This window comes from Struthio camelus, chromosome 1 (genome assembly GCF_040807025.1).
Source record: "Struthio camelus isolate bStrCam1 chromosome 1, bStrCam1.hap1, whole genome shotgun sequence".
NCBI classification, from domain to species: domain Eukaryota; kingdom Metazoa; phylum Chordata; class Aves; order Struthioniformes; family Struthionidae; genus Struthio; species Struthio camelus.
In genome coordinates this window covers 35,423,256-35,439,995 of record NC_090942.1, presented here as the reverse complement: position 1 = coordinate 35,439,995, position 16,740 = coordinate 35,423,256, and the positions used below count along the sequence as shown (strand labels likewise).

Genomic DNA, 16,740 nt, shown 5'->3' with positions numbered 1-16,740 from the left:
ACCTACCTACAGTGTTCCAAATCCACTTGTTAGAAGACAACAAGGCAGAACATGCTAAAACTTTTATTTTCCCAAAGGGAAGGCAGAGGTGGAAAAAGAGGTAAAGTCAAGCTTCCCAGGCTTTCCTCTGAAAAAAATGTACTTATGACATGGAGACAAGAAAACAGCTAACTTAACAAATGTAAGAAATGTACAGAGTAAATAACTGCTTGTACATACTATAAACGATAGATGGCTGCAATTTGCTACTATTTTTCTACAGAAATGAAAAGGAAAGGAAGAAAAAAAGTGAAGCTCTTTATCCACAGTTATTCCTATATAGGTATTTTAGGTCAGGATTTAACTTTGATAATGGAAATACAAAGCTAAGACTTTGAAACAAACAAATAACACTTGACTGCACAACATCCACGTGGCAAGTGCTAATGGACAAGGGTTAAAGAGCCTGATTCATATGCATAACCTGATTACTCTCAGTAGCCGAGTTTCTTTGGAAAAAGATGAACAGGATTACACAGAATTCACTGGAAATCAGATAAACCAAATTACTGTCTGTAAAAACAATGGATGTCTGAGTTCACAATTCATGTAATGTAGCAATGATCATGACTACCTATTGGCCAAGAAAAAATATGATTTCAATTGGAGTCAGGTCTGAGCCTGACAGCTTGATGGAGCATTGTGAGGGAAACAAGAAAGGTGACATTTAAAAAGTATGTCAAGCATTTGAAGTTGTAAGGAGTTCTCTCTAAGCACTATCTGGGAAAGATTCAAAACACCAATGTAAAGAAAATTACTATTAAATTCATACGAACATAAGAAATTAAATTTATACGAAATAAGAAAGGGTTGAACAACAAGATATGCACTTTACAAGAAAAATTAAACTACAGAACTAAAGCAGTATGTAAAGCAATACAGAAAGCACAAAGACTGTGTAAGCATGGATTTTGGAACTCAGTAACCTGAAGGGACACCAAAAAATCCAAGTTTTAAAAACAGAAACAAAATACTTAAATTGTATGTGAGAGGATAGTGCACAAAGAAATTTAATAAAATTATTGTAACACAACATCAAATTCTGCGCAGCTACTGAAAATGAGAGCAATATGTGGACAAACAGCTAAATCCATCTAATCAGGAGCATGCTAAATTAATAGAGCATTCTTGAAAGACAGAAACCATACCCACAAGTGCACCTTGCTCGAATGAGGAAACACAAAGAGAAATGAAACAGCTGAAAAATGGGAAAGCTTCAGGAACAGATCAGAGAACATCTGAGCCAGATGGGTGTCAGAGCTTGTGAAAAAAAATACAAATGAACAAGGGGAGATAGAAGATGACTGGCTAAAGGCCAGTTCTTCCAATCTTTAAGAAAGGACATCCTGTCAATCCAAAAAACTAGGGATTTAGACTTACTGGCAGCACCTGAAAAAAAAAAATCAAAAGGGGAGAAAGCAACCAATTAACATAGCATTAGGGAAAACAACAGGCATGATTACAATGGCTTCCAAACAATGCTAAAGCTAAAATGATATTCAAATTTTGACAACTAATGGAACTGAGATTAAGTATGTATTCATGTTCACTGATTAATGAAGACATTTTGTTCAGTTTAGAGGTAAGCCTGTAGATAGTGAGAAAATATGTGACACTACGGATAGGATAATGGAAATTTTGAAGAGCTAGGTTTAGAAAGTCTTGTAACACTAAGTATTGGTGAAAAGTTAAGCAACTGGTTCCCTCAAAGTTTAGTATAAAATAAAGAAACATATTGCTTTCCATCTTCATCTTCATCTGGAATGCCAGTGGTGTTGGAAGACATGACAAAAGAGATAAGCTCCTTTATTCATGCGTATGACACTACTGAACTAGCAAATGGTTCTGAAAAATGTCATGACACTGTTCACTATTTAGGAAGCTTTGTAAGCAGTCATCATTTTCACAATGAATTTTGAAAAATTAAATAGTTACATTTAGAAAAGAGAAAATAGAGTAGCTGTAATAAAACTGTTTAAGATACACATACACACTTCTACATGCTCCTAAAATGCCTGATCAATGCCAACTAAGGAGAAGGATGGATGAAATTTAAGGGAGATCTACTGTAGTTGGCCACTGCACAGAAAATACAGAAAACAGACTGATAAAACCATTACACATATTAAGGTAAAAACATACTATAGTAAAACCACAACAGAAAGGACGTTCAATTATTTAAAACTGTAGCAGAAATCTAGCAGTAGCAAGGAGTTTTTCAGAAAGAGTGCAGATGCAAAGTAGCATAATTTTAAGTCAAAATTGGAGGATAGTAGAGTATGAAATCAAAGTACGGGTGCTGAAGCAACTGAGAAAATCTTTATGATAAATCATAAAGCTCAAAGACCTGACAGAATACCAAACAACAGTTACTGCTTAGATATTTAATGGGGAAAGAAATACTAATGATGATGCTGCACCCACCGCTCCTAGTGTCTGCAAAGATGCAGCAGAAGGAAGAGAAAAATCATGCAAAAACATATGGCCATTTTTCTTTATTGAAATGTAATTTAAATATACTAGTATGAGTAAGAGATGAAGAAGCTTATATTAAGCAAATATCAAGCTCATATTAAGCAAATGTTATTTTAAAACTTCCATAAAGCATGTTTACTATACAATTATATAATTCTAAATTATCCCAAACAATGTATACAGACATTAAAAATGAAACTAAAACTAAACGCCTCTATAAAATCCAAGCTTCCAAGTTTATTTTCATATGTTTTAGTAGACAGGAGGAGGAGACTGGAACAAAGTTAATTCAATAAGAGCAGCTTTATAGATGACATCAGATGTTTTGAACATATTAGAACTGTATCTCACATAGCATTTGCATTCGTTGCACTGCATTTAAAAAGCTATTTTCAAGTAACAAAAACTACGATTTCAGTGTTTTTTGCACAAAACTAGCTTCCTAACACTTAAAACTGTCATGCAACTGTAAAGAACCCAAGTTTACGATTTCGCTCTGAATCCTGAATTTAACTCCTAGGATCACTTGCAGAACAGCTTCAAGATTTCTAATACTTCTCAACCAAAAAACCCAAGACTCTAACACGTGAGATCTACTATGGTCTGAAGATGATGCTTACTAACATCATCTACTAACATTTCATAGAGTAACTCTATTTTTACTAATTTATAGTTCATTTATTTAAGACATTGCCCTTCCCCCTATTTTCTACGAATCTCTCTCACTTAGGACAGATAGCAACGGCACGAAATCCGATCTCTTTTAATTCATTAGTTCTGCATTTTTGTCTCTCTCACTTAACAACTCTTATCTATTTTCAACAAGGATTTCTAATCTGCTGCCATTACAGTCGAAAACCAAATTGGAACGATGACGACCTTACAAAAACAAGATAGAAACAACTGGCAGCAAAATAAAAATAACCAAATAAACAAGAATTTAAAAAAAGATAATGAAAACATAGAGAAAGGAGGGAATACAAACACTGAAGAGTCATTCTGTTAATTTTAAAGCTGTAAAAGCAAATAAAAATAAATAAAAGATCTGATACACAATCTCTACCCTGCCAATAAAGTATCTCCACTGTACATCAAGAAACTCCCATAATACTTTGCCCACTTTGTTTTTTGACATGGAGCCACACCTGCAAGGTATAGTAAATTATTTCCAGTAGCGGGTCAAACAAACGTTCAAAGTTAGAGGTTCTGAGAAATCTGGATTGTTGGCATTAGAGATATTCTTAGATGTGGTGTTAGTTTCTGACACGCTTTCTGCAGTATTTCACAACGGAGTGGTACTATACATGTTGTAATGTTCAAAAATAGATCCTGGAGAACATCCAAGTTTTGTTATTAGTAAACCTTACTGCAGCTACAGTGCTTCCACTTAACACTCAGTTAAAAACATTTATCAGAACCATCTGTCCTATCTACCACAATTATTTAAGACTATATAATTAACAAACATATTATAAATCATAACTGTGTAACTTTAAATGTTTACAGACCTAGGCATGGTGCTTGCTGCTGCTCTACATCAGCAACAGTCTGTCACAGTTTAGGGTGAGGTCAGAACAGAAGCACTAAGCACTTTAAAAATACAAACCAAAACACAAAATCTACAGCACTTCTGGACATATTTCTCAATGGAAAATGGAAACAAAGATTATGAAGCATTATTTTTGACACTCACCTTCAGTACACTTAAACCAAATTTTCAAGCAAATACGAACCAAAATGAGAGCTTACCTTTTCGTTCTTAAATTCATCTAGGAAATTTTGGTTAGGGAACCTATTCACTGATATTTCAGCAATATTTATCATTTAACTAACACAACTTTTGGCCAACTTGCCCCAGAATTAAGTTACATAAAAATAAAACAAAACACAGATGAAAAGAACTTCTAACTAGTATTTCCCTACACTACTGGTAAGGCTAGTACATAAGAAGACTAAGAAATTCAGCGGAAACCTGAGCATGAGTTCATAAGGAGTTAAGCAGATCATTTTATATTTTTGGCTTGATAAACAAAAAGCACAAATCAAAAGAGGTTTTCAATCTAGCTTTCTCCTATTTTAGCCATAGAAATTATTACGTGAAACTCTATTCAAGGAAATTGTTATACACTACAGCAAATATGCTAGAATGTCAGACCTCTTTCAGATGTATTATATTTCATGCTCTCATTCACCATAAAATGCTCATCTAGGATAAAGAGCAAATGTTTACACAACACAGCTTCTGGTTATATATTTAACTCATTTCATTACTAGTACAGTAGATCATGCCCTCTAGTGGAAAGTTAAAAAAGCCTTGTGCAAAAACAGTTTAACTGAATCTAACCCACATTTCTAACTTAACTTAAATTTGCACTGTGCTTCTTGTGTCATGGGCTTAATAATTTTCATAATCCAGAATGTTTTACTGATCCCAGCATTAAAAACAAAAATCCAGCATTCTTTTTTCTGGATAAATGCTGGGCAAACATTTACCTTTCTTACACATTACCTTTCTTACAAGGAGAAACTTGGAACCTCTTTATTCCCTTTTCTATACCTATTTTTTCTTAGTACCTTTCTTCCTACTTAACCACATGTTTTACAATATGATTTACTGTCCTACTGTATTCAAGTCAAAGGAATAAAGTTGAGATTAGTTTAAAAGACATGGGCTAGTAAGTCTTACCTTTTTTTCCTCTTTTTAAAGGATTTGATACCTGCCATATGCAGTTCAAAATAGTTTAACATTCTTAAAAATTACCTTAACAAAATCTCTATCCGTTTTCTCCTTCCATTCGTCTCCAAATACAGCAGAAAACGATCCTAAAGCTTTAAGCATAAAAAGAAAATTCAGTAAAAAAAAAAAAAATTACTGAACATTTTTGTTTGCCTTTTTACTAATCCATAAAATGAAATAAGGATTCAGCAACACTACAGACTATTCCAATGTCTCCTTTCCTTAAAAGGACCCTGTAGTAAATTATATAAACCCACTGAAATTTCTACAGTCATTTAAATAACTGTTACTGTAGTTTTACAGTTTAAATAGAGGTATAAAGAATGGATTAACTTGTGAACTCTCTAAAAAGCCATGGGAAATTTTTCCATACTTCTTTTCGAGGAGTCAGGATGACTTAATGTCACATCAGCAACTATTTTCCATTCACACAGGATAAGATGTAAACACGATTTTAGTAATTAAGCAAACTCTCACTAATGTTTTCTAAAAACCAGAAGAGTAGCAGTGAGATTTTGACATCACTCAATTGAAAATATCAATATCTAACCAGGAAGTGTAACGGATATTTTTGGATGTTTGGTGGAGCCACTACCACAGATATTCTAACCCATCAACTCAGACTTTAAGGGGAAAAAAAGCTTAAGAAATTATATTTTTCTTGTTACCTAGAAACACTGCATTATCAATATTAACAATGATAAAACCTTAATTACAGATAATCTAGATCTAAAATCCATACTAACTCTTAACAAGCTATCATTTCTTTACACCTGAAATTATTGTATCATGACTGTATTTTCATACTAACTTAAATTTGCTAACCACAGACGTTATTTAATCAAACTTGACAGATTTATCATTATTTATAATATAAAGGCACATAAACATTAAAATTGAAGCTTCACGCTGTAAAAATGTTAACCCTCCCAAGTTCCTTCCCCTCAACCTATCCCAAGTAATTAAAAAATAAAAATAAAATAAAATGAAAATAAAAATAATCCACGGGCTTACCAAACTATAAGAAACACCAAAACATTCCACCTCTGCTCTAAGAAGCAACAGATTTCAGGAGGGAACAGAGAAGTACATATCCCATCTGAGTGATTACAGCTGAGGAACTTGGAATGTGCCTAGATCTATCAGTGCCAAAATACAGCATTTCTTGGAACTAAACCTTCCACTACCTCTGCCTGGCAAAGGCCAAGGGAACAAGGGGAAAGTCCTCCTAATGCTGTTAGGATGTTCCCTAGGCTTATCCAGAGGATAAAAATCTCTGGATGTATCAGATAAGAAGAAAATGAAGTTTTCCCCAGTGAAAGAAAAGAGCAAGTCCATTACCTGCTTGTCACTCCTCTTAGACTTTACCTCAAACAATTTTCAGTATAAGAAACATTAATATAGGACAGCTATGCAACAAAAAGTCTGTGCTTGGAGTCCGAGTTTAGAACTCAAGAAAACACTGTCTTCCTTTGCATCATTCAAGAAGTCATGGAATAACAGCATAAAACTTGCTTCAATTCTACTTACAAAATCCTAAGTCCATAAATGTTACGCCAAAGAAACAGCGGAGAGATGACAAACTCAAAACATCCAGAGAGCAAGCATCCCAGAATCACTAATAAGGAGGACTAAGTTTAACTTCAGTTTCCCTTCAAATATTTTCTTTGAAAGTTCTTGTGACTGGGCTAGCTACAGACTCTATCATACGACTAAGACCTAATCATATCTGAAGGGCTTAAGCACAAGCTAAAAACTGGAAGGAAAAAAAAAAGCTGGAGAAGACCAGTGCAACAGTAAAGCTAAAAAAAAAAAAAAAAGGAGGGGGAATTCTTAAAAAAAAAAAAAAAGAAAAAACAGTACAAATCATTAGGTAAAAATGGAAATGATATCAAAAAAAAAGAGTACATAACATCTAACAGATTCTTCCCTGCAATTTAAACACAGAATCTGACACACTGTTCGTGCTTACACATGCAAAGTGGATTTATACTCAAACACATATGATCACCTGTACTCACAGGCTTAAATACTTTTCAGCCAAAAAATTGCTTATTTCAGCAATTTCTTACAGCAAAAATTTTTGGAATTCAGTATCAAAAATCAGGACATAAAATCACTGAATACTTCCTCCCCACAACTGTGAGACAGGCCCAGGTTTTTATGATGCTAGAATGCTGTAGCTTAATGTTTTTTTCATTCTCTCCTAGACAGAAACACAGATCAAGGAACCACTTGGCAGGGAGACCACACTAAGTACTTCAGACAGAAGAATTTACCTCCATATACAGGCATTTTTGTGGAATAGTCTCCCCTCAAAAATGAAAGTGCCAATATATTAAGTATTTCTTAAACCCAGATTAAGGTATTTTTATTCCTTGAGTTTTGTTTCCTGAACTTTGCCATAGTTAAGACTGAAGTACCAGGATAAACTCTTAGGGGGTTATTTTTTTTAGACTCTCCCTTTTTTATTTTTAATTTGTGATTGCTACCAAACAACTATTAAAAACAAAACAAAACACGGCCCTATGAATTTAGAAGAAAACACTAATATATTAGAAGCAGGTGGAAATCCAATGTTGTGAATCTGAACATCTTGCATAATTCAACTCTACTAATGAAAAACTAATTCTTACATTTCATTACACTACTACATGATATTATTTTAAATTACCTAACTTAAATAAAAGGTACTTGTATTGTTCCAAATCAGATATGAACTATGACTGTGGAAGAGGTAAAAAGGAAAGCTAGATATCTAAGTACATTACAGTGCAATAATTTATAAACTTTGTGATTATCAAGGGTTGTGAAAGAGGTAAAAAGATGATATAGATAAGGTGCTGACTCTTTCTGTTGCAAAAATGTTTGTTACATACTTACTGTCATCAAACACCCCAGCGTTAGCAAGCAGTAAAGTGATGATTTTAGGGTCCTTTTCAAGCTGCATGACATGTTTGCTTTCATTTGAAAGAAGAGTACATACATTAATTGCAAAGTCCACTTCATTTGGGAGTCCCGATAATAGTGAAAGCACCAATTTATTATAGTCATTTGGTGAGTTAAAGTCCATAGACAGCCCATAGCTTTGACGAAGATAATCTAAATAAGAAAAAAATGAATTAAAACAATGTTTCCACAGCTAAACTAAGAAGTCAGTATTCAGATGATACACTAAGATGAATGATAAATACTTTAAAAATTTTAGTTTATTAATAAGATATTGTCGGTTTTTAACAAGTTTTACAGTATTTATTCTTTTCTCCATCTGTCTTTGGCCAGAATGCTGGGTACATTCCATGTAGTTGTGTACCTTTCTAGTTGTATACCAATTCCTTCAGCATCTCCCAACTGCAATACTGCAGTATGTTCTCCAAGAGAAAAGCTTTGAAAATACAAACTTTTAATTAAAGCAGAACTGAATTGTAACGTAATTTTGAGTTATTTTCTACACAACAAATTACATTTCCATTCCACAAAGTCCACTGGCTTCAGATTTGTTTATTGGTTCTTTTCAAGATTCATACTTTGATTTGCAAATTACAATGGTGTAGATTCTGTCTGCCTTATGCATGAGTTTGATTCCTGAGGTTTTAAAGTTTAATTAAGCATTTCTCCGCAGAGCCAAATACATAAATGGACTATCCGATTAATCTGACAGAAACAACACTTCTAAATTTTCAGGATATGTTGTTTCAAGACAAGTAACTAATTAGCCCTGCTAATTAGAAACAGAGACTTTTGGAAAGAACTGAAACAGCTCATGGATTTTTATATTTATTTTATTTTGGTTCACACTAGAAAGGTTTTTGTGTGTACTCAATTAATAATTTGAGTGACCTACAGACTTGATACTTTCAGTAATACTGTAAATTAAACTATATATTACTTACTGCAGCCTGTTCCAATATATATAAGGAAAAAAAGGCTTCCCCCCACCCTCAAAAATTTACCTGACACACTGTGTTGCTGGTAGTTATAAGAAGTTGGAATTGCACCAATAGGAAGTTGTGGCTTTGGATTGCCTGGTTGTACCTCATCATCCTCCTCCCCAAAATGATGGACTTTCTCATACTTTTCTAGATAACTGGAATAAAGAAAGCAAAGTTTTTGAATATATATAGTACAACTAAATGCTTCATCCTCCAAGAGCTGAACTGCCAAAGGAAACAAACTGTACAAACAGAGATTTACTAGAGGCAATAATCAAACTGGTATAAAACACAGACCATGAATCAGACTGACGACAGTTGATACAGAAAATGCAGATATCTGGAATTATGGATGTATATATGAAATTTCTTTATATTTACAAACAATAATCCCTAGCTAAATTACAACCCCTTGAGCCCTCTTGTGAGTAAGCCTATTTTTTCCAAACCAGATTTTTCTTTTGTTACCCAAGATAAATCTGGAGGTGGAAGCAAGTATTCTGCACAGTCTGCCAACAGACATATTGAGGTTCAGCCCAAGAAAACAGTTGCTGCTGCTAGCCCAACCTAAAGAGAAAGAACATACCGGATCCAAGCTACTACACAAGAATAAGAATTTAGATATACTGAAAGCAACAATTCAGAGGCAGAGGTTCTGAGCCATAGTTGCAACTAATGACTACTGGAAATCCCTTGAATCCTGAAGAAAAAAAAATTGCTGACTAAACTGTATGCAGTGACAGGCCATCCCAGAATAGATTGCAAGAACAGAAGTTGTATGTACAAGTTAACCAGCTTGGTAAATTACTCGTTATTAACTTCGTTAATTCAGCATTAAAAAGTATCATTTTCAGAACTTATTATACTCCAACTTATGAAATAAACTTAGAAGGCCCACCCACCATAGCCTTAACTTTACACTGATATACAATTTCAATATTTTTCATTCAAAAATCACAAAGCTGCCTACATTTACAAACGTTCATAGTATTGAAGACCGATGAATATCAAGTCAATTAAATCATACTTAAAATATCACATAATCAGGAAATCATTTAAAAGGTTTATCTTCCCACTCATTTATCCTAAAACTATTTAATATCTTGAGAAAAAGAACAAACTTCTGGCATCATTTTTGTCAATAAGCACTAAAGCTATTAATGCTTGATGAATCAGAAAGACTTTAGCAATTTACTTAACTGTAAGAAAATAGTATTCTCGGTTACTTTGAGAGAAATTTCACATGCATTACACGATTCATTACTTCATGAAGTGAGGCCTCAGTGACATAATCACACCCTTAAAATATTAGTAAATACACTTTCTGGTAAGAAAAGGGTATGTTACAGAATTTAATCAGCCTAAAGGAAGAAGAAAATTGAAGGGTCAACAGGGCATATGATGATGCACTGTATCCTATGCACCTATGATGTGTGTCTGATTGGCACTTGGGACATTCAAAGTAACATCGAAATTATATGTATTATTGTTATGTGACCCACTGCTATAGCATCCCCTTTATTACCTAGACTTTTTGACTGAGCTAAGGGGTCAACAGAAATATTCACTGCCATATTATTTTGCTTTTAGAGATTCAGATAGATTAAAAACTATTCAAATACTCTTCTTTTTTTGTTTGAACTAAGAAAACATCATTTATACTAATTAGATCCTAATTTAAAATCTGTAAAAACCCAAAATCATAGAGAATCAAGTTGTTCATAACTTTCTTAAATTTACAACTTAACATTTCCCTACCCAGCTTTCTAGATCTAAACGCTAATGTTCTTCTCTTCAGTCTCCTTCCTCTCTAATCTCAATTTTTTGCCTTCCTTTGAATTTTAAATCCAAAGTTTAAAACCAAACACAATTTATAGTTTATATATGGCAAATGGTGATTCTTAGCATATGAATATCAGTAATACTACTCCAAGTAAACTGAAAAAAATTAGTGCAGCTCCCTTATAAATCATTTGACTTTGTTGCATTAACATGATTATTTAGAGAGCCTGAGGTCTAAGTACTTACATAACTGTTTCATTATTTTATTTCCTTGTTTTATTTTACTAGAAAAGTAATATCACAGCTTTATTGCACTTTATTATCTGCTGCTATTCAATGTTTATACAAAAAAATCCAAAACAAAACAACAAAAAAAACACTTCCTCCTCATAGCACGGCATTAAGCATCTTATAAATGAATGTTGTAACACTGAATGTGGCAGTCACAAAACCCAGAATGATTAGATGTGACAGTTTCCATTTGCCACAGTATCATTTACTTAAGAACTTCTTAGATGTTTTATAGTAACTTAAAAAAAAGTTAATATAACTATTACATACATATATATGTGCATATATACATATGCGCATGCTGGAGAGTGTGCACAGCTGAATTCAGAACCAAGCTCAAGCTCTGCATGTGAGATTAATATTAAAAATAGTATAGGATTAAACAGTTTAAAAATAACGGAGAGAGGCAGTACACATAGTGTGGAATATACACGATAAAATGATTTAAAAAAAAAAAAAGCATAAAGCTGTAGCAGCATAGCCAAACATTCAAGTGCACAGCCAGAAACAGAAACCCTTGTGAATAATGTAATACACAGTCTTATTTGTCCCATGACTCCATATATCCCAAAGCATATCTGAATTGGTTTTTCAGAATAACTGTGTAGATACCCTAACACAGCTGTAATGCAAGGTTCACTAGGATAAAACATTCATCTCCATTTCTGAAAGCTAGGAATCCATGCTTTTAAATAATCTGAAGAGCATCTTCCTCTTCCCGTGACAAATGCATTCATTTTTGGCTCTCTCTTTTGGTTTTGCTCTGGGTACATCTACATGCCAATTACCAACTCTTCCTCTGTTTTCTGCTGATTTCGCAAGTGGAATAGCCATCAGATGAATACTAGAGCTGGTGCAGGGAAGCAGCAGGTGTATATAGTTAAGGATGGTAAGAAGGAGACGTGGACGTGCCATTTCAATAATGGCATAAGCTAGACTGGCCTAGCCTGCCTAATACAACTTCATTGTGAGTGCTGAGGTTAGACCTAATTTCCTCATATTTGTTGGTCTGAGTCAATGCATAAGCTTAGCATAAGACACTCTCATCACTGAATGTAACATTTCATAAAAGTATTTAATAAAAGGACTTAAAATTCTCTATACAGCAACTCATATGGTACTCAAATACAGTTTAAGTCTACTCCCACCTTTTTCTGGACTTGTCCGTTCTATCAAGAACGAATACCTACTCAAGTATTTTTTAAAAAAATGTGTCTTATATACTCCAAAATATATACTATATATATACTCCAAAAATAAACCACTTCATTCTGTACTTTAAAACACATTTTTAAATACTGATTTTTTTTTAAACCCATGTCCCAGAAGAGGTGAATAATATGAATATCCTAGACATTCTCCTCCGTTAATGCCTGCTTTATTAAAACATGTTGAAACAGTTCTGTCACAGGCACTCTGAAATCTAAAAAAATACATTCCCCTTCTTCCTTTCAGAAAGCAAACAATTACATTGCTTCCTACTCTGTTTGACTAAGCAATTTTGGGGGTTAAGAAGAGAATTTCCATGTGTATGCATACAAATAAAAGACCTTTGCAAACTGAAGTTGTACTCATTTTTTTCAGAGTTGACAACTCTCATGAAGTTATCATACATGTCAGATGAGTATTTCATAGAAAAGCAGGACTAGAATCAACCTCAAGTGATTATCTAATTTATCCCTATGTCAAAGCAATGGGCTCTCACCCCCTTAAGTTCTCAGCTCTTTTAGTCGTCATGCAGTCGTGCCAAAGTTCCACCTGTTCAAAGAACACTCCCTCTCTTTCCTGTTTCTATCTTACTTCAAACTAATCTCAAAGTTTGCTGAGAATAAAAAAAAAAAAAGCAAAACAAACCAAAGAACTCAAAAGCATCTTTCACAGAGACAAAAGGAAAAAAAAAAAAAAAGAGAGAGAGAGACAAAAAGAAAAAACACTCACACATGACAAGTAGAAAGTCCTTCTCTGCCTCTAGCACATACGCTTACTCCTCTTAAGATACTCCAGATTGCTAGTTTGGAGAGAGGATTTTTCCTTATTTCTGAATCCATGGAATTTGACAATACCCCGAATCACTGGATTTCAACTGTAATAACCAAACTGTAATAGACCAATTTAGAACGATTCCTTAATGCTGCATAATTAGTGAGTGTTAACAGACAACTGCACAGACCTCAATCCTTCACACACTCTTTCTGTTTATTGTAGAGACAGAATGAATGACCTGGAATTTTAGTATAGAGAGGGAGCTTGGTAAATTAGCTTGTAAACGAGCTTTACTAGACTTAAATTCTAATTTTGCCAGTCTGGCATACATCTACTACACAAAACAGCAGAACAGTTTAAATATAATAAATGAAGCTTTTCCATCACTAAGAAACAGTTGTGCAAAAAGCTCCTAAATTACAATTAGATAGTTATAAAAGAGTCATCTCATCTATGCAAGCTAAAAACAACTTAGATCTGTAGCTATAGAGTAGAAATACACGTTTTGATCACAGAAAGTGATTTCAGAAATTTAGACTGCTTCTTTAATTCAGCATAGTCACAGGCTGTTTATAGGTAATAGCAGAGGTCTCAATCTGCCGATCTTTCACTCTTTCAATTTCAATGCCAACTGAATGACTAGGCCCTGAAAAAATGATACAGCTGGTATGTATGAGAAAGGACTAATATAATTAATTTAATGAAGGACCAGAATCAAACTATGAAATAAGCAATGTATACGGTGCATAAAAGTTTCAGCGGCCTCTGAGAAAAAAAATTACATACTATATTGAAGCCTTAACGGATGGATGGAATAGTGAGGAATATTCTTCTGTACCTAAACTGGAAGGCACTGTGCCCAACACCATTAGCACGGCACCTTAAATCAGTGTTAGTCCAGTGCACACACGATCCAAAATATTCAAGAAACTGAAAGATGCGCTGGCACCTTCTCTTCTGTTTCATTCAGGCCCATAAGAAAAGTAAGTTTTATGAAGATGGCTTATACTTTTGTCTATTAAAAATACGTACTTCAATAACATCATAGCTTTTTATTCAGTCAAAGCTTCAAGCTTGTTTTCATATATTTGGAAAAAATGCTAATAAAGGAAAGCCTAGACTATGCAAAGCTTAGTGGCGTGCAAAATTTACTACCAAATTATTCAGGACTATGAATTCAGGACTACTATACTGAATGGGCTCACAGTATACAATTAAGTCTCAAGCTACGATTTGTGAAACACTTATGGTGCTTTTTGAATCTTCTCTCAAAAACAGAGAATTTGTATCAAAAGGAATCTAGACTTCTAGATTACTATGGTCTCTGAGTAAGAATTTGGAGTCAGCTACATATTTTCTATTTACTTACTTGCTTACTATTTGTCAGCCTCCTTTCTATATCAGTTAAGCATCTGGCTTATTTCAGTATTTTGGCTCACTATATCAGGACACGGTAAGTTTGCCAGACCCTTAGTAAGCCAGTGTCTGACAGAACAGAGAAGACAGCATCACCCGTTACAGTCCGACATTCTGATCCTCCTTACCTTTGCATTCAACTAAATGAAAAGCTGCTATCATTCCTATCGTAGATCTCCAGCTGATCCTTCCCGAAACTTTTCGGCAGCATTGTTAATGGGGGACTAACAACATTAACTTACACCAATTCTGTTTGCTAGAACACTATTAAGGAAAACAGACATACTCTTCCTGCTCATTCTCTTGTCTCCTCTCCCGATTTGCTGTCCTATCGGCAGTAACATCCTTCCAGATAATCATGAGACAAAGTCCTTAATGTAATAAGGATTCCACACTACTCTGTCTTCTGGTTTCTGCTACCCTAAATGAGAATCGCTGCATACTGTCTCTCTCTGCCCCTATTTGACCCTAATCTTGCCTTGAAGAGACTCAGGAATTCCAGGGTGGGCTATGCCAACTAGAAAATTTTCAGAGCAGGGGTCCATAAATGAGTAAAACAAAAACAGTAACAAAAAATATTAGAGGCAAAAGAAAAAAAACTAAAAGTTGCTAACGGAGATTAAATAATAGCATATTATTGTAAGATTTGGAACTTAAAAAATAAATACTGCCCAAACTTCCAATTGCATTCCTCCCTGATATGTGCAGCACATTGATCCTTGCACTCACACTTGGTTTGTCCAGTTCCACACGTGAATTCTTCACAAGGAAGAATTCATTAATTTGCAGTGCCAATAAAAGGCCATAACCTTTTTAAAAAGAAACATCTTTACCAGACAATAAATAATTGCCCTATACCATGAATCATGCTTGCTACAGTTATTTTTGAACATCTGATATATTTATAAATTTTAATAGTAGCAGATAGTATTTTAATCCTAGAGATATCTGCTTCTCAGCAGGGCCAGAGCACTTAACGTTCAATTCTCCTGCTGCCAGTACATGCAGCGAAGCCTGGTGCCACACTCTGCAATGAGCTTGCTTACTACGAGGCAGCACTCAAGCAGCCTACTGTTACTGCTACCTCGAGTCACGTCCAACTGGTTTACTCACCTCGTAGAAGCCGTTTTATGAAACCCTTCTCTCAGATAACTAGTTCCTGGAAATGCCTAACTCACCAGTGCACTTCGAGCTTCTGCTCACCCTTTTAACATACATGGACCAGCTGCCTGAAACTTGATGCTATGTGTGTGTTTCACCAGTGTCATCAGCAGTGTCTTCAGGGTTTTCTTCCTTGACCCCAAGGATACTATACACTTGATTGCACACTTACATCCAACTACTACAATAATGGGTGCTTGCACCTGAATGCTTCAAAATATTTGTGCGTTTCCCATCTTCACGTTGTTTCCCCATCTCAGAAACTGAACACCTTGCAGGCCCTGGGAAGCACTCTATGTGTGATTCTATCCCAATAGGACTTTGATTTCTGGCTTATTGTGCCCAGCTACCAAGACTGGCTGACAAATCAAATCCCCTAACTCTGTACTTGGCCAGCTTGCCAGATCAACAGGAAAGTCCAGCAGTTGTGCTTTTCAGACATCTGACCTTGTGCCCTACTACTCGGCAGCAGAATAGCGTCCTCCAGCCTGAGCAGCCCTGTTCACAGGTTAGTTCACACACAGCCCCATTTAAGCACGTGCATCATATCAGGGACTCTCCAACTCTCCAGCCCCCACCCTGACTGCCAACACATAACTCCATCGCATATTAAGCAAACTGTGAGCAAACTCGGAAGACCCTGTCCAGATTAAACTTAGTTTAGTAAACTTTCTAATGGATTGACATATCAACAAAAATTACATATATTCAAGTTTAAATGTTGTTAACAACATTTTGTAACACAGACTATGTAAAATTACATGATAGATATCCCAGTTTATGTTTTACTCATAATTTGGCTAAAACTCTTTATCTAACCGAAAGCCTTTGCAAGAAGACGACAACCAAATACATTCCTTAATGAACTTCTGAAACGCTGTTAAGGTCAAATGCGTTCTATATTGCTAGAAAAAGAGGAGTAAA

At 34.7% G+C, this 16,740-nt stretch overlaps 1 protein-coding gene across 1 annotated transcript in view; it reads right to left on the bottom strand.

Moving 5' to 3' along the window:
• The window catches only part of ARID2 (AT-rich interaction domain 2), a 109,275-nt gene that overhangs the window by 38,684 nt on the left and 53,851 nt on the right, over positions 1 to 16,740 (bottom strand). The window contains exons 4-6 of the mRNA XM_068933922.1: positions 9,205 to 9,338; positions 8,135 to 8,353; positions 5,276 to 5,343 (exon numbers count right to left, since the gene is read on the bottom strand). Coding sequence (XP_068790023.1) covers positions 5,276 to 5,343; positions 8,135 to 8,353; positions 9,205 to 9,338 — 421 coding nt within the window. The remainder of the gene's footprint in view (positions 1 to 5,275; positions 5,344 to 8,134; positions 8,354 to 9,204; positions 9,339 to 16,740) is intronic.